The sequence below is a fragment of the Trichosurus vulpecula genome, chromosome 5 (genome assembly GCF_011100635.1).
Source record: "Trichosurus vulpecula isolate mTriVul1 chromosome 5, mTriVul1.pri, whole genome shotgun sequence".
Classification (NCBI taxonomy): domain Eukaryota; kingdom Metazoa; phylum Chordata; class Mammalia; order Diprotodontia; family Phalangeridae; genus Trichosurus; species Trichosurus vulpecula.
Window position 1 is genome coordinate 207,122,392 of NC_050577.1, and position 24,575 is coordinate 207,146,966.

Here is a 24,575-nt window from a genome sequence, read left to right on the forward strand (position 1 = left end):
CTTTCAATACCCAAGAGAGGAGATAAAATCATACCTTCTTCAAGAATCATTTCCCAGGTCTCCTTCATCTTAGGGCTATGAAGGGAACTATGATTTTCTTTTTATTCTATGTGATTTGGTTAATGAATATACTAATAATTCAGAGTTCTCAGAATTGTCTCTTCTGGCTTTTGAGTCAACAGCTTATAATGCAGCTTGAAATGGTCACTCAAACCCTTGATAAGGCTCTCACAATCACTGCATTCTTGTTCCTATTTTCCTTAAGTGAAGCAAATCGAAGACTGTAGAACCTGTACTCATCACAGAGTTCTGGTCCTGTGATCTACCAAGTAACAACCCCGCAAGGACCTGAAACAATACTGTTCCCATAGGACTACAGAACTCCTGTATTGTGGACTCTTGTGCTTGTCATGGGATACCACTCAGCTCCTGGAAACGACTATTTATAATCCACCTTTCCCCTCCTTTCACACTTCTGACTTCTGTATATAACCTCTGCCTTCACTACAGCAAGGTAGAATTCTGATCAGGAGAGTCCCTGATTTGCAAATCTGTTCCTCATAATGAAACTACTTAATTAAACAGCACCCTGATTACTGGTACTTTGTCTTTGGCCTGCTGTGTTTTGTCAGCAATTTTTAAGGGATGGATGTAAAGTGAAGCCTTTAGCTCTCCAGTCCTGGGCAGAAGGAACTAGGTGCCAATGGACCATTTTCCAGATTCCCAACTCACCTCAGCTGGCAGGTTTAATGCCATGACTCTAGCTCCGTTAGGGATCTGGCCTTTGAGCAAACCCACTTTTCATTGTGAGGAATGTTCCAGAGTTCCTTTTCTTGACCAGGATCATTCTGGTAAGGGCTGGATTTTTTGTTTTCTGGCACACAAATTGACTTTTGTGTATGTCTTTTCTCCTATAAATGCATGTCCAACTATGGACTGTGGTTTTTATTTCTGCACATATTAAATTTTATTTGTTTTATTTGCTTATGCAGTTGGTTTTGTGTGAGGTTTGGAACCAGTTGAAATTAACATTTTAATTGCATGCTGGTTAGAGTTGTGGATGACCATAAATTTTGCTGGCCCCATTAGGGCAGTTTTCATAAGACCATATTAGAGTAGTTAAGGCAGAAACTGATGAATAAAGAAACAGCTTCTTGAGTGGGACAGCTAGGATAAATGGTACTCAGAGGCAAGGGAAAGAGAGCACAAGTGTAAATTAAATCAGTGAAAGGATTAAGTCATTTGAAAACCTTCTCCTTAACAACTCCCAAGCTACCCAACAACCTAAAATATGCCCTCCTTTACCAAAATACTCTGCCAGTCCCCCAGCTTCTATGTTCCCTTTCAAAGTGCAAGCCAAAGTTCTCTCAGGAAAAAAAAAAACCCTGAGGATAGAGGTAGAAAGTGAGGATGAGACTTTAGACTTTAGACTTTAGACCATGACTATGCAATTTATCTGGATGCCTTGCTTTCCCCCTGGGAAGGCCTGAAGGAAACTCCTTTAGAAGGAGCAGACTTTGACTGATACACTGATGGATCCTGCCCTCAGAAATGAGGAAGAGGGGTCAGCTAGGTGGCGCAGTGAGTAGAGCACCGGCCCTGGAGTCAGGAGGACCTGTGTTCAAATCCAACCTCATTTGACACACTTACTAGTTGTGTGACCTTGGGCAAGTCACTTAACCTGAATTTCCCTGCCTTCCACCCTCCAAAAAAAATGAGGAAAGAGATTCAGTTGCCGGTTATAGCATCACCACCACCACAGAAGTGGTTGAAGCTTCATCACTACTATGAGACCTGCTAAAGCCCCTCATCACCTGAAGAAGGCCAAAAACCTGGACTAGCCAATTGAAGACAGCAATTTGAGCCCTTTGGGACTGACATACCAATAATGCTTTGCAATACTCTCTGAGTGAAGCTGAAAATCCTCCTGCTATGTTAGCAACAACAAGACCAAATGAAGCTTGCACAAACATCCTGAGTCAGAGGCACTTCCTTGCTTGCTATGAACTGTAATCTTGGCTGACAGAAAGCCAGACATCCTTAGTCATGGGCTCTTCCTTGCTTCAGGGCTTTATAATCTGTACAGCTTAACCCCAAAGCAAGCTCAGCATTCATACCTGTTCACTTTGAGAGAAATAAATATGAATACAGTCTAATTCTATTTGTCTTTCTTAGACCAAATGCTAGAAGTTGACCTTTTGGTGCTGTGACCTGTATAGGATGAAGGACTGGAGACTGGATCCCTCCCCCTCAACCCCTGGCAGAACCCATGGCCACAGGATTTATTCTCCTTATGTACCAGCCCTTGGGGAGGGGGTGGGGTCCTTACTCCCATCCTTAGACTCTGCCTGTTCATTGTGGTCCACATTTCTCTCTAAACCATCTCTGGGGGCAGAGATCATGCTACATTGCACAGGTCTCTTCTGAAAGTAAGGATATCCTTTGTAATTTGGTCATGGATCATTTAGAACCTTAAATTAGGGCGAGCCATTCTGATGACCACAAACATTGTTGTTGAGAGTTTGAGAGACGAGGTCCAGGAACCCCAAGACTGGAATTGCCAGATAGGGTAGTTGAGGGAGTATACCCCTCAAGGACCCATGTACTGGAGAGGGTCAGTGCCATCTGGAATCAATTCGTAGACTCAAGCATTCTTTAAGTCAAGGTGGCAAAGATTTATTATGCTTTTCAGTGGGCAAGAGTTCTTAGGGAAACTGAAATCTAAAAGGGGATACAAGTATAACTTATATAGGACATTTTGGGGTGAAACATGTGCCAAGTGTGTTAATTAATTGTTTTGGGGTGGGATTAGGGAGTGGTTAGTTCTTAAAGGAACATGCACAATTAGGATCTACTGCGCAGGCATTTTACCCAGAGTTCACTGGGAAATAGCCAAAGGAAGGGGGGGGGGCTACATGGAGGTGTGGTTTTAGATCTGAAATGTCACTAATTCAACTAACAGTCAGAGCCAACTGGAAATATCCAGGCTGCTTTTGTCAATGTCTTGCTAGACAAGATAAATGTAAGGGAGTATACATATGACTATGTCTAGGATACATATCAGTAAGGTTAGTAAGTAGTAAATATTGTTATGGCTCAGTGCACAGCCAATTTAGTGCATACACAGGAAGTCTGCACCAATAAATTCTATAGGTAGGTGTGGCTGGCTACTGTGTCAGGAGGGGAGATAAGAATTTTGCTAGGGCATGCTGCCCTTGAACTAGAGAGGAACTGCCTGAGACAGTATTTTGAGGCTAGGGAGAGATGTGATTTTAGAACTGGATGGGATTTTGGAATTGGGGTCCAGGCACGGGCACACAAGCACCCCATCATTGCCAGCTCTGGAGTCATGGGTCAGTTAACTAAAGACAACTCTGAATAATGTTGGCCCCATTGAGGCTCTTTGACCAGTCTAAATTGATTTATCCTAAAAACAAACTGAGCTTAAAAACTGAGAAGACATCTAGACCAGTGTAAGCATTGAAGGAGTCAAGTGTGGAAAAAGTTTAAGAAGTCCTAGTCTATACTAGGATGGGAGTGTTTCCACCACCAGTTTGCTGAAATGGCAGAGCAAAAATGTAAGATGGAAGCTTCTTCCCTTAAAACTCAGGAAGCCACCTTGGCTCCAGAACTCCCCTCAGTATCCCACCCCATTCAGCACCACCTACCCCCCTTTACCCTACTCTACCCTCTTTCCCAATGGCCCCAGCCTGCCTTACCCTTCTCACCATTGTGCCTCCACCCTACTTATCACTTCCTCCCCTTCCTCTCCCCTTGAGGACTTCCTTTGATGGAGGCCACTCTACTCTACCTACTGACCAGATCCCTGAACTTAACCCCATCGGGATCTGCCCCTTTAAATCTGAATGTAGGATCCACCTCAGGATTATGTAGAATAAGGGATATCAGGGCACCCTGGCCCTCCCACACAACCTTAGGGGTGCTCCAAGGAAAGTTTGCAGGATCCAGTCCCCATCTACCCCTCTTTTTCCCTCTCTCCACTAGGAGAGTTGTCCATGGTAGTACAGATCCACCCCTAGCTACACCTTGGTGGATACAGGGGCCACCCTGTTACTCTTGGATCTTTACAAATTCCCTGCTGCCCCCTTCTTTGGAGTAATGATGGCCTATTTGTGGTGGGAGTGATGGAGTCCTAAGAGAGCTGCCCTCAGCCCCAATATTTTAACTTCATTACAGGCCCACTGTACCTTCCTAGCCACCCCCCCCCATGTCCTAACTTATGCCTCACTGCTCACTAGAACAGCAGGTAAACTCTTAGTTCCCTCAGAAACAGAAACCCAGCACTGTCCCATAGGCCCTTTCCCATGCAAACAGGTGTTCAATCATAATCATCATCCATTTAGCCCAAGACAGGACCACAATACCTAACTATCTATTTTAACCAGATGGGACCACAATAGCTAGTCAATTGGAGGGCAGCATGACCAGAACGCTTGACCACCAAACAATAGAAGGGGCCCACCCTACCATAGTACCTGTGCAGTTCCACTGAGGCTAGGACCCCTCATCCATTATCTAATCCCTTACCAAACTCCTCCTGCCTTTTTAATATTTTTTTTTTTTGGTTTTGGCTTGGCTTAATTTATTTCTTCTCCCAGATTTGTCAGGAAGCTTGTGGGTTAGGTAGACTACTAATGATGGCCTGGGTGAGATCCCGGCAGGTGGCATAGCCGCCCATGTCCGGGGTACGAACCTGTGAGGGAAAAGGGGGGTAATAATTTAACCCAGGCCCTAGTATTCTTACCCCAATTAATGCAATAGGGTACCTCCCCCATACTCCCACAGAAGCTATTGGTGCCAGGTTAGCACAAAGATCCTTGACTGGTCCATGTTTTTATTGAAACAAAAGCACAAACAGCTGTAGATAAGATCTTGTCCCATGGAATGGAAGGGGGGCAGAGGTAGGCTCCTCCACGTGGTTGATTTTATGGAAGCAGGATTGGGTTGAGTTGTGGGGGGCTCTGGTCCATGTTTTTATTGGGACAAAAGCAAACAGCTACGGATAAAAGAGATCTCCAATGGAATGGGGGCAGAGGCAGGTTCCTCCACATGGTCCATTTTATGGAAATGGGATCGGGGTGAGTTGGAGGGGGGGCTCTATTCAAAGAAAAGATACGGAAATGGGAAGGTTCTAGCCCCCATGAGGGGGGTGCAGGTGGCTGATGACAGACTTGATGAAGTCAGATGTGGTGCTGTAGCTGCCCATGTCCCGAGTCCGAACTTTGCCAACTTTGATCACCTTCTTCACAGCCTCAGCAATCATGTTGGAGTGATATTCCAAGTTGAGGTGCCTCAGCATATTGCTGGCAGACAGCAGCATGGCGGTTGGGTTGGCAATGTTCCTGCCTACAGCCTGGGCAAACGGGTGCCTTGCACCTGTTTCAAAAACGGCATATTCAGCACTGTAGCTCTCACCAGGAACCACACCTGCACCTCCCACCAGACCCGCCGCCAGGTTGTCAATGATGTTTCCATAGAGATTGGGCATCACGAGCACATCGAATTGGTATGGATTCTGCACCAGCTGCATACAACAGTTGTCTATGATCATGGTCTCAAACTTGATCTTGGGGTACAGCTCAGCCACCTCCTCACAGCACTGCAGAAAGAGGCCATCGCCCAGCTTCATAATGTTGGCCTTGTGCACAGCCGTGACCTTCCCTCGACCCTTCTTCGTGGCATAGTCAAAAGCGAACTTGGCAATTCGCTGGGACTTGGCACGAGTGACAATCTTCAAACATTCAATCACACCCCTGGCACTCTCGTGCTCCAGGGAGCTGTATTCTCCCTCAGTCTGCTCCCGGATGATCACCAAGTCCAGGTTGTTGTGTCGAGTTTTGTACCCCGGGAGGCTCTTGACATGGACAACTTTGGCAAACAGGTCCAGCTTACGCCTGAGCCGCATGTCATAAGAGGCCAAGTCCCCCTTGTACTCTGTGTCCATTGGGGTGTGAATTTTTCCAATGATAGCAACCTTGTTTTCCTTCATGGAGCTCAGCACCTGCTCCAATTTCTCTTCTGAGGCCATGTTCTGCACCTCACTCAGGTGATGCTCCTGAAACTCCACAGGGACATTGGCCGCCTTGAAGACTTCTTTGACAGCATGCATGAGCTCAGGCCCCACACCGTCACCAGGCAGCATGGTGACGGGGAATGCACCCTCCACCTTCACATCATCCACCGCGCTCGGCGGGGTCGCTCGGGCAGCGGCCGTGGTGATTAGGCCCCTCCAGGCCCCGAGGCTCGGGGGCACCACCAGGGCCCGGCTAAGCGCACGAATTCCGCTAAGGGTCGCCATCTTTGCCGATGTCCCTGGATTGAGGAGACTTGGGGGAGCCTGCCTTTTAAATATTAATCCTATTCCTGTATTCTATGTAAATTTCTGTTCTGTAATTGCATCTTTACCCTATAAAAAATCCATTTTGCACTCTCCGAAGGTGCTGGTTCCTCTTGGAACTTAGCCTGCTTCATGAGAGGCATCAATCTCAATAAATGTTTATACTTGGATTATAGGTAGTCTGACTCCGAATTCTCTGAGATGGTTCCACCACATTACATCATGAAACCCCAATAGTTTTGTCCCTAGGTGGGCAGAGACTGAACCTCAACAATTTTTGGCCTCCATGGGTGGGCAGAAACTAAACCTCCTCAGGAGTTTTTAACAAGCCCTTCTGAGCTTTTCTGGCCTCCCCTCTTCCTATCATTCTCAGACAGAATCATTTCCAACATACCTTGCTCCTCGTCCCTGAGGCCCCTTGTCACTTTTTTCACTGGATGTCCTACCTTTCCTCTCTGCTGTGCTCAGTTTCACCCTGGATAGAAGCCCAAACCCCCTGCCTTGGTCCAAGGAACTTGGGACCCTTGAGGAAATGCTGCCTCTAGCCGAGGTCTTGCCCCAGTTATGTGACATGGACCACGCAGACATTGAACACATCTCTACAGCTGCCCCCCAAGAAGTTCAAGTTGACCCCTTGCACCTTCTCCCATGTCTCACCCAGTACCCACTTCCCTGTGCTGCTATTGGAGGTGGTAGGCCCCTACACAAGAGTTACATTTCAAAGGGATTAGTTGTCCCCTGTACCTCTCCTTGCAACATCTCCATCTTCCCTGTTAGGAAAGCTGGTAACCCAGGCTAGTGCCTCATCCAAGACCTACAGCCAATACGTTTTTGTTCTTGCTTGGGAGAGACAGCAATATACCCAGATCATCCTCACTGAATCTACAGGTAAAATTAGATTTGTGTGTTATTTGTCTTGTCATTTTGTCTGTGTCTGTGTCTCTGTAATTATAAAATATCTGTCATGTTTTGCTGTAGGCTAGAAACACTGGGAGAGATTTATTAACTTTACTGACTTCTACCCTAGGCTATCTGTTGGAGATTAGGTTTTAAAAAAAAAAAGGAAAAACTGGTAAAACTTTTTTTTCATGGTCCCAGCACTAACCAAGCTGTAACTACAGAAATAAAGTTAGATAATCAAAGTGGGGAAAGTGCCTTCTCATGTCTCTTTGGGGCTAAAGTTTCATCATGATAATTTTGCAATATTCAGTTTTGGTCATTTCATAATTATTCTTTCCATTTCATTGGCTCTTCTCAGCAATGCAAGACGCTAAGACAACCCCAAAAGGCTCATGATGGAAAATGCTATCTGCATCGAAAGAATTAAAGGAGTCTGAAAGCAGATCAAAGCGTACTTTTTGGTCTTTCTCTTTTTTTGTTTTGTTTTGTTTCTTCTTCCTAATGGTTAATTCTGTTAGTTATAATTCTTCTTTGCAACATAACTACTGTGGAAATATGTTTAATGTCAATGTATATGTAGAGCCTATATCAGATTGCATGCCATCTTGGAGCATTGGGAGGGGAAGCAAGGGGAGAAAATTTGGAACTCAAAAGCTTGTGGAACTGAATCTTGTAAACTAAAAATAAATAAATTTAGAAAAAAAAGAGAAAATTGTTTGAGTATTGAATTGAGTGGAGACTTTTTCTGTGATCCAAAGAGCTGCCCTCAGCCCACTGCCAAAGTATTCCCCTAAGTATCTATTTGTAATTGAGGCAAAGGGGACACCCCCAGGAAGCTGAGCCTTCATTTTAGCCCCTTTCAGTTCGCCTTCTGACCTCTAGAACATATGAGGTAGTCTCCCGGACTAAAAATATCCGTTTCAGCATTGCTTTTGAACACCAGTGCTCAGGAAGAGAAACAAAGCAGAAATGGATCTGGGCATCATCTCAGGCTCGTTGGTACAGGGACCATGTGTAAAACACTTGTACTGATTGTCATGTGCACACAGCTGCAATAGCTACCATGGGGTGGAGAAAGGGAAAGAAATCAGCTTGGGTGTAAAAGACAGACAGACAGATAATCTCTGGCTTCATTTTTTAAATCTATTAAGTGGGAGGCTTCCTGGATCAAACACCAATTCTATTTGGTACAGTGCAGGTGCCATCGCTGCCCCCCCCAACCCTGGGTCATGTAGACCAAGGGACCCAGAAGAATCATGGATGCTCTTTAACAAGGAACATGTAACCTACTAAAAGGTGCCAGGGTACAAGGCCCCCCAATTACCCTATTACATATCAGTCAGCTAGGGTCTTCTTAGCTCAGGTCACACAGGCAGTGACAGGACCTGGATTCAAACGTACATCTTTTAGGTTTAAATCCAGTCTAATTTCCACCCTTCCACTTCATCTAAAATCCTAGAAACAAAATCAAGGGATGCTAGCTCTGCTTCCTCCAAATGACACACCATAATTTTTAAAGAACAGCTAAACCTGATTAACAGGTATCTTTTCCTGTTTTGAACCTCAAATCCACACTCTAGGAAAGGCAGCAGGAGTAGCAGACAGAGTGCTGAGCTTGGAGTCAAAAAGAGGTGGGTTCAAATGTCACCTCTGACATTTACTAGATGTATGGTCCCCACGTGACCTAGGATTTATTCATGAAATTGTAAAAGATTACACAAGAGTTTCCCATAAGACAAAAATAGAGGAGCTTTTCGCAGCACCTATAGTCCTGAGCACATTTTGTCCCTTAGGAAGGACAAAAGCAGTAACTTCATTCCTTTTGTAAAAGTGTTATGCATCCTGTTTTTTAACATAGAAAGGGTTATGGAAAAAAATTTTAAATAGTTTTGATGGTACGTCCCTGCACCTGAAGTTTTTCATGCACAAGAGTTATGTTTCCAGACCGTCCCGTGAAATGGTTCATATGTATGGTACTGTATTGTGTAAAGAGAAGAGCCAGATATGAAATCTGAAAATCTGGGCTCTAACACTTGGTATCTGTGAGATTGTGGAAAAGTGGTCACCTCTCTGAACCTCAGCTTCCTCATCTATAAAATGGCAATAAAAATATTTGCACTTCCTACCTCTTGGTGTTGTTGTGAGGAAAGTGCTTTGTAAACTTTAAAGTAGTACAGAAATGAGAACTATTTTCATTATACACTGCAAACTCTGTGCTGACCTCCTCATATGGCAACAGTATGGATGCCAAAAGTCACTTTGGTCCTACCAGTTTTAAAGATGCAGGTGATCAATCAAAGGGGGCTACCTCACCCATCTGTTATTGGGCATGCTCAAAAGGCCACATTATACCAATTTTTTAAAAAAAATTAAGGCCTTAGAAAACATAAATGCGTTCATCACTACTGTGCAGATTTTATCCTTAGGTTTTCATGGTAACCATGGTCAAATAATTCTTGCATGCATCGTTCCCAGGCAAACAAAATCTTTCACTTCTCTAGTGACCCCCATTGCTTCATTGATCAAGTCACCTGGAAAGGAATTTTGCTGAACTCAGTCTGTTATATCATCTGTTTTGAAGGCTAATTTGAGTAGAAATGAATATGAAAAAGATCTATCCTGTCCCAGGAGCAGAAACTCTAACTCAGAGCAGCTTTCTGGTTCCCTACTTTCTCAGCAAACTCCCTTCTTTGCCCTGCAGATATAGAAGCATCTCTTTTAATAGCAATTGTTTCCTCAAAAGGTTTTTTGAAGGGCCCTCATGGTTTGTTAGGTCATGAACCAATAACTCTACTTGTTAACGGACCCTCAAAGAGTTGTGATAATGTCTTGTGATGCTCTGGAAATTTCTTCCAGGACTTTTATTTTCTTTTCAGATTGATTTTCTTTAAAATAAATTATAGGCAAAACAGGCATGGGCACAACAGGTTTGTTTTTTTTTTAATGTGACTGGGGTATGTTGATTGCGTTTGTCCTGTGAATGTAGAGGGATGTTTTGGCAGGTAGTAGAGAGGCAATACTTAATACCTGTAATGACAATTTAGATTTGAAGATCTTTCCCATGCATTAATAGGCCATGTGACCTGCTTACGTCACAGGTGAGAGGAGCTTGTTGAGAGGAAAAGGAAAGTGTGTCACAAGAAATGCTGAGAGCACGGAGCTGAGGGAAAGAGATGATGTGTGCTGTTCTGTGAGTGTATGTGTTGGTGGCAAGGCCCCAGGAGGGGGATGTCAGGCTAATGAGATGGCAAGGCTCCGTGCTGCGTTTTGTGTATTGAATTTTTTGCTGCTGGGATAGATTGGGCCTATTGGTTTCAGGACCTGGTTTTTTGGTGTCTGAATAAATAGTTTACTTCTTCTACCTTCTACTATGGAGAGTACAGTGGTGGGATTCAACCGGTTCACATTGGTTTGGCAGAACCTATATCTAATTTTAGGTTGAATTCTGGGAACCAGTTGTTAGCAGGGGCAGGGCCTACACTCGCCATATCATTCTGGGGAGAACTGGTCATTAATTTATCTGAATCACACCACTGGGCGAGTCTCTTATATTTTGCTGTACAGAACCACATAGGCATTTTGACAATATTGTGCTTATTGTCTTGCTGATACAATACTTGAATTTCAGAACCTTGTCATCTGGGATTTTAAACTACTCAATCACCTGGATCTGTGGCTTGAGTGGGCTGCCACCTGGTGGACACATTCAATATCACAATCCCTGGAAGTAGGATAATTATCACAGTGCCATATTACTTTTCCTTAAACTTAAGAAAAGCAACCAACAAGATAATCTAGATTGTTTGCTTTGCAGAGTCCATACACAGTTTCCCAAGTGTCACACATAGTCCAAATAACTGTCACAGAGTCATCTGACTCTTCACTGTCCCTCACAACTCATATCCAATCAGTTGCCAATCTTTTCAATTCCACTTCCACTAGGTCTCCACCATCAGTCTCCTTTTCTTCACTCACACAATTACTACCTTTGCTTATATCCTTAACACATCTCTTGCCTGGACTATTTCATTATTCTCCAAATTGATTTCCTTGTATCACATCTATTCTCTTTCCAATCCATCTTCCACAGAGTTGTCAAATTGAAGCTTTCAACTGCCTCTCGGATAAAGTACAAAGTGCTCAGTGACATTTAAGGCCCTCCACAATCTGGCCCTAGCCCAATTTCATAGACATTACATATTGCTCCCCCTTCTTGCATCTTATTATTTAGTGCTGTTCCCTATAGATGATATTCTTACTCCTATCTATATGACTTTTCATATGGACTATTCCCCATGTCTGGAGTGATGAGATGAAATATTGAGGAATACAGCTTAATTGTCATATATGAGGAAATGGAGAGAAGACTGAAAATATAACTGCCATTCTGTTAACCTTGCTGGCTGGAGAGAGATTGTATGAAGTACAGAGATTGTGGACCAAGAGAACTGTCTGAGTTAAATGTTAAGGAGAAAAAAATAGGAGTGAGATCCTTAAAGAAAAGAATTTAGCTTTTATTTTTCAAGGAAAAATGAAAAGAATTCTTAAGAGTCTCTGGCTGCCATTCTAAGAGAGTTAAGTGGTGGAAGTGCATTTCCAGAACTGAGCCACATTGGTTAGAGGTGATTTTCTACTGATAACTGATGCATTACAAATAATAATGTTTACTACACTTTTGAAGTGGTAAGGCCAGTAACCTCTACGTTGACTTGAGCACAGAAGATGAGGGCATTTTTAAATAAAATTAAATAAAAAATTTAATAAACTAGGTGGGGCACAAAGATTAAATAATGAAAGAGATGTTATTTTGTAATTTATGAAAAATGTCACTGTGTACCTAATGATTACCTTGAAACTTGGGACGAGGTAAAAAGGTAAAATGGGCCCCTTCTCCCATTGATGAGTTCTTCCCAGAACCTACACATTGAAGAAAGGCCAGATTTCATTCTCCGGACTTAACCACCATGTCCACATGCAGGTCTCCTTCCCTCCTCCCCACTTTTCAGCTCCTGTTTCGTGTGTTATCTTCCTCCATGAGAATGTTAGCTCCTTGAAGGAGGAGCTTACAATCTTTTTGCTTGTATTTGTATGCCTGGCACTGAGGATGATATCTGGCAAACTGTAAGTTTTTAATAAATGCTTGTTGCATATAATATATATATTGACAGAAGAAAGAGAGATTTGGTGTGGTTGTTGATCGGCTCAATGTAGCACACTGCCTATCTAGCTCCCATGGAGGCTATACAAAGACCCTAAACCCTGTGATAAATCCAAGTGCATTAAAGGTAAAGAGACTATGGACAGTCCTGAATGGGCCAGAGTAGCCAAAGTAATTGGCAAATGCAAGGTTGTTGTATTGGATAGCCCAGCATCTTTACTGGAAGGGGAGAGTCCATTACTAGAGAACTGCCAACATTCAGAAGTAAATTTCTGGGAGGTATTTGGATGTTGTCACAGGACACAAGATTCTTAGGTATGAGATCCCTGATGGAGACATTTATAATACATTTTAGGCTGGAAAAAAATCAATCTTGGTACAGATTTTGCAAACTTCCCTCTCAAACTTTCCCATTACTGACAAGGACACCACCATCCTCCCAGTCCCTCTTGCTCTCACCTTCAATGTCATCCTTGACTCTACATTCACTTGACTCATCATTCATGACATTTCCAATCTGTTGCCAAATCTTGCTGTTTCTACCTTCAAAATATCTCTTACATATATGTCCCCTATGGCAGCTAAGTGGCTCAGTGGATAAAGCACTGGGGTTGGAACCAAGAAGATTCATGTTTTTTTCTTTGCTCCCTTATAAGTTTTCTTTTGCTCTCTGCTGTGCACTTTTTACTTTGTTCTTTTTCCTTCTTCTTCCCCACCCCCCAGAAGGCTACAATTAAGCATGGATATATTTATATAGAGATATAGATATGTACATGCACATATACACGTAAACATATACACACAAAGATATACATATAAGCATACACTCATATACCTGCATATATATATATATATACACTTATTTTTTTTCTTTTTTTTTTGGCAATTGGGGTTAAGTGACTTGCCCAAATTCACACAGCTAGTACATGTGTCAAATGTCTGAGGCTGGATTTGAACTCAGGTCCTCCTGACTCCAGGGCCGGTGCTCAACTCACTGTGCCACCTAGCTGCCCCTATATACACTTATTTATACATATATATGTATACTTAGATATTGATAATCCTAGTCATGTATAGACATATGCATTAATATGCATCTATGTAAGACTATATTTATTTATCCTCTGTTTCTCTGAGGTTGGATAACCTCTTCCTACATAATTCCAATTCTTTCCATATTTTTCCAATTCATCATTTCCTACCCCATAGCAAAATTCCCACCTTATACTACCTAGTTGTTTTAAATAGTCCAAAAAAAGTTGATAAATATGGCTGACACATACTGTAGTTTCCTTATTCTTCTCTTTTCATTAAATCTGTGTTAGCCTTGACTTTGTCCAAAATCATGATTACTGCTCCTGCTACTTTTTCCCTAACAGATTCTACTCTTGATCTCTATTTTATGTTTCTGTGTATCTCATATTTCCTAACCCTCCTGACTCCTCTATTTTACTTCTACCCACTACCTTTCCCTCCTATTACTTAACTTACCCCTCTTCCAAGGATCCCTCCCTTATCCTCCCATTCCCATTAATCTAAATACCCTTCTATACCCTCTTTAACCTATTTCCTCACCCTTCCTGCTAAAGATCTCTCCTTTATCCTCTACCTGTTCCCTATCCCCTTAGCATTTGATTTCTTTCTGAATTTAGAAGACTTTTATACTCTTTTGGATATATGTATTGTTACTTCTTGGAACCATTCCCCATGAAAATAGGCTTCCAGAACTACCAGCCTTCCTCCTTCATCTTATTCTTCTGTGTCAGCTCTTCCTCTCACACCTCATTTGTATAAGATAATTACTCTTTTTAGCTATTCCTACATGGTTTTACTTTATAAATTACATCATACTCAGATTTACCCCAATCTTTCTTATGAACTTCCCAATTACTAATAACAATCTTAGACATACACTTTACATTTTACATACATAAAAGGTAAACAGTCTATCCTTATTGAGTTCCTTGTAATTAGTCTTTGGTAAGTACCTTAAATTTCTCTTGGCTCTAGTATGTCAAATCTTCTATTAAGTTCAGGTTTTGTTTTTGTTTTTTAACAAAATCCAGAAAGTCTGACAATTCGTTAAATTAGCTTTTTTTCCATTCAGGATTATGCTTAGCTTTTCTGGGTATGATATTTTCAGTTGGAATCCCTGTTCTTTTGCTCTTTCATATATAATGTTCCAAGACCTGTGGTCTTTTAGGGTCATCCCTGCTAAATCTTGTGGGATTCTAATTGTGGCACCACCATATTTAAATTGGTTTTTCTCTTGATATTCATAATTTTTTATCCTTGATCTTAGGGTTTCAGAATTTGACTATGATATTCCTGTGGGTTTTCCTTGTAGGAGCTCTTTCAGGTGGTGATTGGTGGGTTTTTTCTATTTCTACTTTCCCTTCTTGTTCTAATGTTCCAGGACAATTTAATTATTTCTTGTATCCTTGAGCTGGGGGTTTTGGAATTTAGTTGTGATATTACTGTGGGTTTTTCTTGTAGGATCTCTTTCAGGTGGTGATGGGTGGATTTTTTTCTGTTTCCAATTTTCTTTCTTGTTCTAATGCTTTAGGACAATTTTATTTAATTATTTCTTGTATTATTGTGCCAAGGTTCTTTTTTTTTTATCATAGCTTCCAGGTAATCCAATTATTGTTACGTTTTCTCTTCTTGGTCTGTTCTCCAGATGAGTTGCTTTTTTATGAGATGTTTCACATTCTCTTCTTTTTTTTCATTCTTTACATTTTGTTTTATTATTTCTTGATCTCTTCTCCACTGGCTTCTCCTTGCCCAATTCTGATTTTCAAGGAGATGTTTTCTTCCTTAATATTCTGGAACTCCTTCTCTAATTGGTTGAACTTCTTTTCATAACCTTCTTGTTTTTCTTGGATTGTGCTTATTTTTTAAGGTTTTCCTCAGTCTTTCTCATTTGATTTTTAAAGTCTTTTTAAATTTCTTCCATGAATTCTTTTTGGGTAGGTGACTATTTGATATTACTTTTTGGAATAGAAGAAAATTTCTTTGCTTCAGTATCTTCCTCTGAAGATGAACTCTGGTCTTCTCTATTCCCATGGTAACTCTCTATGGTTGGATCCTTTCTCATTTGCCTCCCATTTTGTTAGCAACTTAGTTTTGTAATCACCTCTAGTCCTGGGGTATGGGGTGTGGTGCCTCTGACCTCAGATCCTCCTTCAGTTCTCCCCTGTGGCCTGGAACCAGAACCAAGACCTTCTTTTAAGTGCCCATAACCAGTGGTGTCCCCACCCAACTACTTCTGCACTCACCAGGCATGTGGTGGTTCCTTCTTGCCCCACCACATCTTCGCAGCACGACTGAGTCTGGCATTCCTTGTCAGCAGAGGTTCCCTCAATCTTCCCCAGTTCGGATGTCCAACTCCCCTCACTGTCCCAGAGATAAAAGTTCCTGGTAGCTGAAGTTTCCTAACTTGGACTTGCTTCCCTATACAGATGGCACAATGAAATAGAAAGGAAGAAAGAAAGAGGGGGAAGTATGGAGAGTGGAAAGAAAAAAAGAAAAGTGAAGGAAAGGAAAAGAAAAAAAAGAAAAGTTTGGGTAAGCCTTATTGTTTCTATGAGCTATGGTTAAGTGGTTTCAAAAAGTCTCTTTCTGCTCAAATATTCTATGATGTTCTTTCCTTCCCTTCCAAAGTCAAGTACCTTTCATCCTTTCAGTAACGGTTCCTCATTTTTAAGGGGTTAAGAAACCTGTCATATGAGAAACCTCAAGCTTTATGGTCCTGATGCAAAGGCTTTGAAATTCTATGATGTAGCCCCATTATGTTATAACTCACCCTATTCACAAAGAGTCTGTAAGTAAAATTCTAATAGAACAGGTGAGGCAGATAAAGTCACAAGATATAGTTTATCTGGTCATAAAATACATAAAGTTTAACTGGTCAGTAGGTTAATCTTCTGGTTCTCTCCTAAGCCATAGATTTACAGTCAGGTCTTGTTTCCTTGCATGGAATCAGCTGACAACTTACTACCATTGACACTTATGACTTTTCACCCAAATAGTTATTACTTTACACTCTAACACTTGGAAAAAACTGAATTTTATTTACCTTACAGAGTTGCTTTTGGGCTAATAATTACAATTGGAATGTTGCTGAGGCAAAATGAAGTAGTTCTGAGTGATTAAATACTAGGGAAACTAAAACATTAGGTTACCTCAGAAGTCATTGATTATGTGGAACACTGGTCTCTAAACTCTTTGTTATTGTTTATGTTTTTATTTTGTTAAAGACATAGTGGTCATTGGTCTCCAAACTTTTTTTTAAGAAAAAATATAGTGTTTGGATTTATTTTCCAGCTTCTTGTATGTTCTCTGGGAAACATGAAGTCATTGAGGTGGGGAGTGGAGAGGTTCCTGCCCCATCCTCCCAACATCTGCTCTGAGGACATAGAGCCTAAGTGGAGAGGGAGAAATTCTAGAAGGAACCTTAAGGAAACTGAGGGAAGGGCTGGAGGATGGCAGACAGGGAGCTAAGGAAAGGTACTTCAATCTGGAGGCTGGAAAGCCTTCAGTTCCAGTCTAACTCTGGGCTGGGTAAAGATATAAAGGAAAATGAGGGGCCTCTGAGTGTGGGGTTGGGGGTGAGTGGTAGGCACTGATGAGGGCCAACCTTTTCCCCTAGCATTTGGAGAAGAAAATAGGCAGAAAGGGGCTTATGATTTGGACAGGCCCAATTCCTCCCCCAGGGTCTTAATCCTCAATCCTTGAATTGAAGGGTCCTTAGCTAGAGAAGTGGAATACTGGATTAAAAGATACTAAATCTTGAACCTTGGTGTGGGCTCCAAGCCAAGTGACTATATACCATATCCTTAGAGACATGCCTAAAGTCCATATAACCTCTTATAATAAAGGCATATATTCCACCATCTTAGCTAGCATGAAATTCATACCCAGTCAATTCTGGAAAGCTACTGTGCTGACAGCAACTACCACTGTAAGTCTAGGAAATCAACAATAGCATTATTTGCTTTCTCTATAAGTCAAGATAAGAATGTTTCTTATTAATATTTCTAGCAAAGTAGTTTGATGTGAATACATTTTAAAACATTCTCTCTCAGAGATTATTCTTCATATCAAATGAATCCTGAAGGAAATTGCGTGTTATTGTTTTTTAATGGATTTGGACAATAATAGTCAATAAAGATTCTATCCTTTTCAGAGTAATTTAAATAGGGAGTAATATCTTTTAGTCAGTGTTAATTTCTTATAGTAATGCCTGTGATATAGTGAATGATCACTGAGATATCATCTTTGGAGTGGTCAGAAACATGAGAAAACACCCATTAATTAGGAACATTCAAGTCTTTACCAAGCCAGAGGGATACATTCTCATATTCACTTACAGGATACAATGGTCTTCTTGTTCAAAACATCAATCTTATTCTGATACTATAGAATAATACAGATAAGTCTACTGAGGAATCATTAAAAGATGACTATTGGTAACCATTTCTAGTTTGTGAATTAGGAGCAAAGTAAAGGCCTTATTCCTTATCCAGATGTGGCTAATAACCTCCAATGTACCTTCTGGCTCTAAATTGATAATCTTATGATTCTTTCAGATTAGAAAAGAAATTCCATACAAATTACGGAATGTATAAAATATATAGGAGTCTAGCTAGCAAGATACACAGAAACGATATGACTATAACTATAAATTTTCTTTACAGAAATACAGACCTAAATAAATGGAGAGATGGCCATTGCTCTTGTTTGAGTCATGTCAATAGAATAAAAAGGGTAATGCTGCCCAAATTAATTGGCTTATTCTGTGCCACACCAATGAAACTACCAAAAGATTATGTTGTAGAGATTAAAAAAATAAAATCAAAATTCATAAGAAAGTAAAAAAGTCTAGAATGTCAAAAGAAATTTTGAAAAGAAAGTGGAAGGAATGGGACCTACCAGTACTAGACCTCAAACTATACTACAAAGCAGTAAATATCAAAACAATTTTATAATGGTTTAAAAAAATAGAAAAATCAATCAGTACAACAGATAGGTACATAGTCTAGAGAAGCAAATGAATATATTAGTCTAATATTTGGTACAGCCAAAATTACTGAGGTAATAACACTTGCTTTAACAAAATCCTCTGGGAAAACTGGCAACTCTGCCTCACTTAAATCCAATTCACATGTAAGTCAATATATGACCTGTTATGTCATTGGTCCTCTTTGAAAACAAAGGATGATCAATAATAATAGAATGAAAGCTATTAAATGTTTAAAATGATCTTTTTTAACAAATATGTCTAAGGAATATCTAAAATCCATAATAAATTAGGAATTGATGTAAATATGTAAGAATTAGAGCCATTCTCCAAATGAAAAATGGTCAAAGGATATGAATAGGCCTTTCTCTAGGGATGAAATCTAACATAACCTCAGTATTTAGTATAGTGCCTGCCACATAGTAAGCACTTAATAAGTATTTATTGATTGATTGATCTTTTGGGGAATGTTTGAACAAATCATGGCATATGAATGAGATAGAATATTATTATGAAAGTGATAGCTTCAGAGAAACCTGAGAAGAGTTGAATGAACTGATGTGCAGTGAAGTAAGCAATCCCAGGACTATTTATACATTAACCACAACATTGTGAAGGGTAACAACTTTTGAAAGACTTAAGAACTTTGATCAGAATAATTATGTACCTCTTGGTGTAGATTCAGAATTAGACATGTACATTTTTGGACACAAATTTGTTTTACTTGCATGTATTTTATTTGCAAGAGAGAAGTTTCATTGGAAGAAGCAATTTAAAGAATAGTCGGTGGTAGTGATAATAATGAAATAAAAAGAAGAAAGAAAATATTAGCAATGAAACATTTAAAATAGAAAAAAACAAAAGGGAACACACAATCAATTCATACTACTGTGTTAAATTTAATATATTTTAAAAGAAAAGTTATCTGGAACAGATTCACAGCTTAATGTAAAATTCTTATTTTTGAGCTTTTTTGGATATGCGAATATTCACGTTTGTTGATTTTCTAGTTTATAATCTAAAACTTTTTTTAAAGAAATGCCAAATTCTCTTAAAGCCTATAAAGCCATTTTGAAACTGATAGACAAATGTGAACAAGTGTTCAAAGATATGGTCAACAGTATCACACTTGCAGGTGGTACTGGCCTTTGCATATCTAAGTAAGCCTTTTTTCCTGTACACAGAGGTCAGCCTGGCAGGCTTGAAGCTGTCCTATACCAAGAAAGTGATGATCAACAGACACCAATTTAATTTCCCAGCAGATACATGTTACCCAAATCCATTTTCAAAAGCAACAGAGAGATAGTATTCTAATAAGAAACTTTGGCATTTAAGAAACATACAAGTTAGCAGAAAAATGGAATGTTAACCCTCCTGAAGTTGTGGAGATATTAGGGAACATTTCTGTTTACAAAATAGTTCCAGAGGATGGAGAGGACCCAGTTAAGACAATTCATCATAACCGCTTATTATCTATAAAAAGGTTACTTCCACTTTCTAATGAGCAAGTGGAAAGAAGTAACATTTACTTCAATGAACTCCAACCAAAAGTCACTGCCCACCAGTTGTACTAAAACTCCCTGAAACAGATACTGCCCCTGCATGTGACATTTTCAGGACTTCAGCTACCTGACAATCTTGTCTTAAACCCTAAAAGCAATTCTTGTTTTGCCTAAAACTTCACTTAGAGGTACTATTAAAATACCACGATAACTCACAAGGTTGTGAATATAGTGATAGCCAATCTGGCTTTTCTTCAGGTTTGGGTTTGGGAAAGTAAGCCTATAGCTATGATGATAAGGATGATCAGCCTATACCACCAACCAGCTCAGATATAGGGCACAGAGGTTAGCAGGTCACAAAAGCAGTTGACTCATTGGACCTGTGACCAGACTAACTTCAGATGTTACAGGTGAATGGGAAGTAGTTACACATGTAGAGAGGTGGCAATACGAGGGTTTCCCATAAAGTCTTTTACAGGTTGATACATATGTTTCTTGATGGACATGATAATTACTGCATGAATGAGTTGTGTTTCTGTTTTATTATTATTATTGTGATGCTCATTCGTTTCTGTACTGTGTTAGGTTTGTAGTATAACAACATCTGTCTGCTATGTGCTATTCTATTTACTCTTTATTTGCATATAAACTATTGATTACATTTATAATTGTTTTTAGGGTCTATTGGTATTATTGTGGCTAACCAGCTTTTTTTTTTGACTGTTTATAGTTATTTCTTATTTTCGGTGAATATGCATGCATTTTTATCATTTAAACATTTAGTTGCTGAAGCACTTTGTCAAGATTTACTTTGTATAGCACATGTATGTTCATGTGCATTTGCATTGAACATTACCAAGGGAGGATCACCTGGGATTCTGGAATAATTAATCTTCTCATATTAAAGTGTTGATGTTTCTTTTGATGCTAGTTGTGTGTAATTGAGGATTTCAACTATGAGCTAGCTGATCTTTATAAAGGGGCTGCAAAATTTCTGGCCCCTCATAAGCTTCCTGCTGCAAGGGGAAACCCTTCCCTGAATCCCTTGCATTCCCTTCAAGTGGTTGGTGGGAGTGAGGAGAGGAGTGATGTAGGAGAGGGGGTTTACATCTAAAGCAGAAGCTCTGGGATCTGTCCCTGCTCTTGGCTGCCACCTCATTCTTCTGTGTTCCATTCCTCAAAGGGAAACTAACCCACATTGAATTCCTTATATGCCTTACAGGTGGATCTCCTCCCCCTTTAAATGTTACATGAATAACTCCAGTGCTCCCACTTGATGGACACCGATCTCCAGTCATGGAAAATCTTGATTACCCTACTCTGGTATTCAGAACTTAACACAATATTCTAGTTGTGGTGTGATCAGGGCAGGATATGATATGACACTAAGCTTCTACCAACACAACCTAATGTCGGTTAGTTTATTTAGCGTCATTTCACATCACACAATAATGTGTTCAATATTTAGTGCAAATAATAAACAAAAAGACAAAAGAAGGAGAAAGGGGAAGAGAAGGGAATAAGTATTTATATAGCCTCTATAGTGTGCCAGGCACTGTGCTAAGCACTTTACATGCAAACAGATGTCCTTATATTTCAATGGAGAAGAATAAAATGGAAAACAAAAAGAATATAGAAGTGCTAAAACTAAAACCTAGTTCTTTGGGAAAATAGGGATACTAACTCACTGTTGGTGGAATTGTCGACTGGTCCAACCATTCTGGAGAACAATTTGGAGCTATACCCAAGGAACAATAAAGCTGTGACCCAGCAATACCAAAGAGATCAAAGAAAAAGGGAAATGATCTATATGTGCAAAAATATTTATAGCAGCCCTTTTTGTGGTATCAAAGAATTGGAAAGGGAGGGCATGCCCATCAACTGAGAATGGCTGAACACGTATAATTGTGATGGAATACTATTGTGCAATAATAAATGACAAGTAGGATGGTTTCAGAAAAGCCTGGGGAGACTTATATGAACTGATGCAAAGTGAAATGAGAAGAACCAAGAGAATATTGTACTCAGTAACAGCAATATCCGAATGATGATCAATCACTTAGTTCCTCTTATCAATACAATGACCCAGACAATTCCAAAGCACTTATGATGAACAATGCTATCAACCTCCAGAGAGAAAACTGATGAATTCTGAGTGCAGACTAATGCACATTTTTTTTGCTTTATTATTTTTTTGATTTTTCCTTTTTTTTACAAGATGGCTAATATGGAAATATGTTTTATGTGTTTTAACATGTATAATTGATATCACAATATTTGCATTCTTAAGGGGTGGGTGAGGTATGGGAGGGAGGTAAAAAATTTAAAAACATTAAATTTGAAAATTAATAACATTTTAAGGAAAAGAAGATATAAACCAAAGCCCTCTACACTGTTAGCTGGGTTTTTTTTTTTTACCATGAAGAAGTTGGTAGGTAATTTTTTACCATGAGGAAATGAGACTTAATCTTTGCTTCAGAATTTGAGCCAAAGTAAATTCACATACATTTACTGAGAATTCGTATATCCTTTTAAGTTACATAGTATTTGCCAATAAGAGTGACTGCAAAGGAAGGTATCTTGAGATGGAATTGGTCAATGATATAAAGACTATTTTTTTTAAATATGGAATTGTCATTTTCTGTTCTATGGGATTTGATTTCTTTTTGCCTTTTATGAATGTATTTTTTCTTTCTGCATGCAAAAAAGAAAGAAAGAAAAGAAAAAAGAGTGTGTAGAGAGAGAAGAGAGCTCAGAACAAAGCCTTTACAATTCTGCTTAGATTTATTATATTATATATATTATATAATTATATTACAATCCAGTGAATTAGAAGAAGCATCAGAGGGTTAGAAGAAAAAACCAGGATACAGCAGTGTCGTGAAAGTTCAAGAAGAGGGAACTGAGGAATAAGAGAAGATAATCAGCAATGCCAACTGCTACAGAGAGATCAAGAAGGAAAAAACTGTGAACAGATTTGACCCGTAAGAGATAACTGATAACCGTAAAGATAATTGTTTCAATTCAGTGATGATGTTAGATGCCAGAGGACAAGTGCTTGACAAGTAAGTTAATAGTGTATAGGTGGAACTAATGAATATAGATGATGTTCATTGGTTTTTGCCAGGAATACTGTAATAATAATAATAAACTGTGAAAGACTGGGCTATTCTGATCAAGACAATGGTTCAAGATGAATCCAAAGGACCCATGATGAAAAATGCTATCCAACTCCAGAGAGAGAACTGATGAATTCTGAGTGCGGTTTGAAGCATATTTTTTTTTACTTTCTTTATATTTCTCACCAAAGGAAGGGAGAATATAGAGAAAGAAGGCATTGTCAGTGGTAGCAAATGCTGTAGTAGTGTGCTGTCAGTCTGAAGAGGTATGATGGAACTATAATTATCCCTTGCACCTCTTGGAGGTTAGGGGCACAGGCATCCCCTCAATCTTGATCATCTGTGTAAAATTTTTTGGCTCTCCCTTCATACCAGAGAAGTCTGAATTGTTATGGTATTAAGAGATAAAATATATAGATATTATACAATACTATACATATACTTTAAGCATTTCTGATTTTTTCTATATCATCTTCTGGGCTCCAAATGTTATCTGTAGCTTCCACAAAACTCCACCAAAATTCCCATTTAATTTCTTATGCCAATCCAAGATACATCAAAACTGTGACAGGGAAAATCACAATGTGGAAAGGATAACTGTAGATTATGGAAGCCCTTGCATAACAAGCTAATGAATTAATTTTATTTGGTAGGCAAAGGGAAACCACTGAAGGGAGATTATTTACATGCAAGTGTAAAGAATGAATTGGAGGGGAAGAGATTAGAAGAAGGAAGATGACATTAGTATCAATCTCTAGAAAATGTGGGTCATGTTGTTCTAGCTTTGAAAACAAAATTGCTTTCTTTCCTGTTGCAATTTTTTTCCTCTTCCTTGTATGCCCATTTACCATCTCAAACTTGCCTCTCATCCTGATAGAGGTCCCAAGAAAAAACTAATGAATCCCTACCTTAGGAAGGCTTCATGGTTGATCTATGCTAGTGGAAAGGAGTTCCTTTCATCTTTATTCTCCTATTCTTTCCTATCAGTTAGTGGTTGTCCCGAGTCTCACTTTCATATCTCTTTTTAGGTGAAGTAGACAGGAGCCTGCAGAAGTTCTTGTTCTCCTCAATAGTAATCTCCCAGGCAACTGGTGGTACAGTGGATAGAACACTGGGCCTGGGGTCAGGAAGAACTGATTTCAAATCTACCCAAAGACACTTACTAAATGTATGATGCTAGTAATGTCACTTAACCTCTCTTTGCCTTGTTCAATTATAAAATGGAGATATCATTATCCCCATCTACTTCCCAAAGTTGATGTAATGATCAAATGAGATGGCATTTGTAAGTATTTTGCACATTGCCTAGTACAATTCACCTCCTTCTCCCCAATATGGATTACCCAGCAGAGCTGCATTAAGATATTTTCCTTATCTTAACAGTCAGGAAATGTTGACTTATCAAAAGACTATGATGGAATAATCATTCTCAGTAAGACAAACTACCTGAACCCTGAAAGGTATGCCAACATTCTCCCAGATGAAAACTGTTTACATTCAGCATTTAGTGTAGAAA

At 39.7% G+C, this 24,575-nt stretch overlaps 1 protein-coding gene across 1 annotated transcript; it reads right to left on the reverse strand.

Annotated features, from left to right (window-relative positions):
- Nucleotides 1–4,592: 4,592 nt before the first annotated feature.
- Nucleotides 4,593–6,319, reverse strand: LOC118850716 (isocitrate dehydrogenase [NAD] subunit beta, mitochondrial-like). Its single transcript, XM_036760314.1, has 2 exons — nucleotides 5,243–6,319; nucleotides 4,593–4,714 (listed from the first exon to the last, which is right to left on the reverse strand). Exons 1-2 carry the CDS (start codon nucleotides 6,317–6,319, stop codon nucleotides 4,625–4,627), a joined length of 1,167 nt encoding a protein of 388 aa, XP_036616209.1. The 3' UTR covers nucleotides 4,593–4,624.
- Between the last annotated feature and the right edge of the window lie 18,256 nt (nucleotides 6,320–24,575).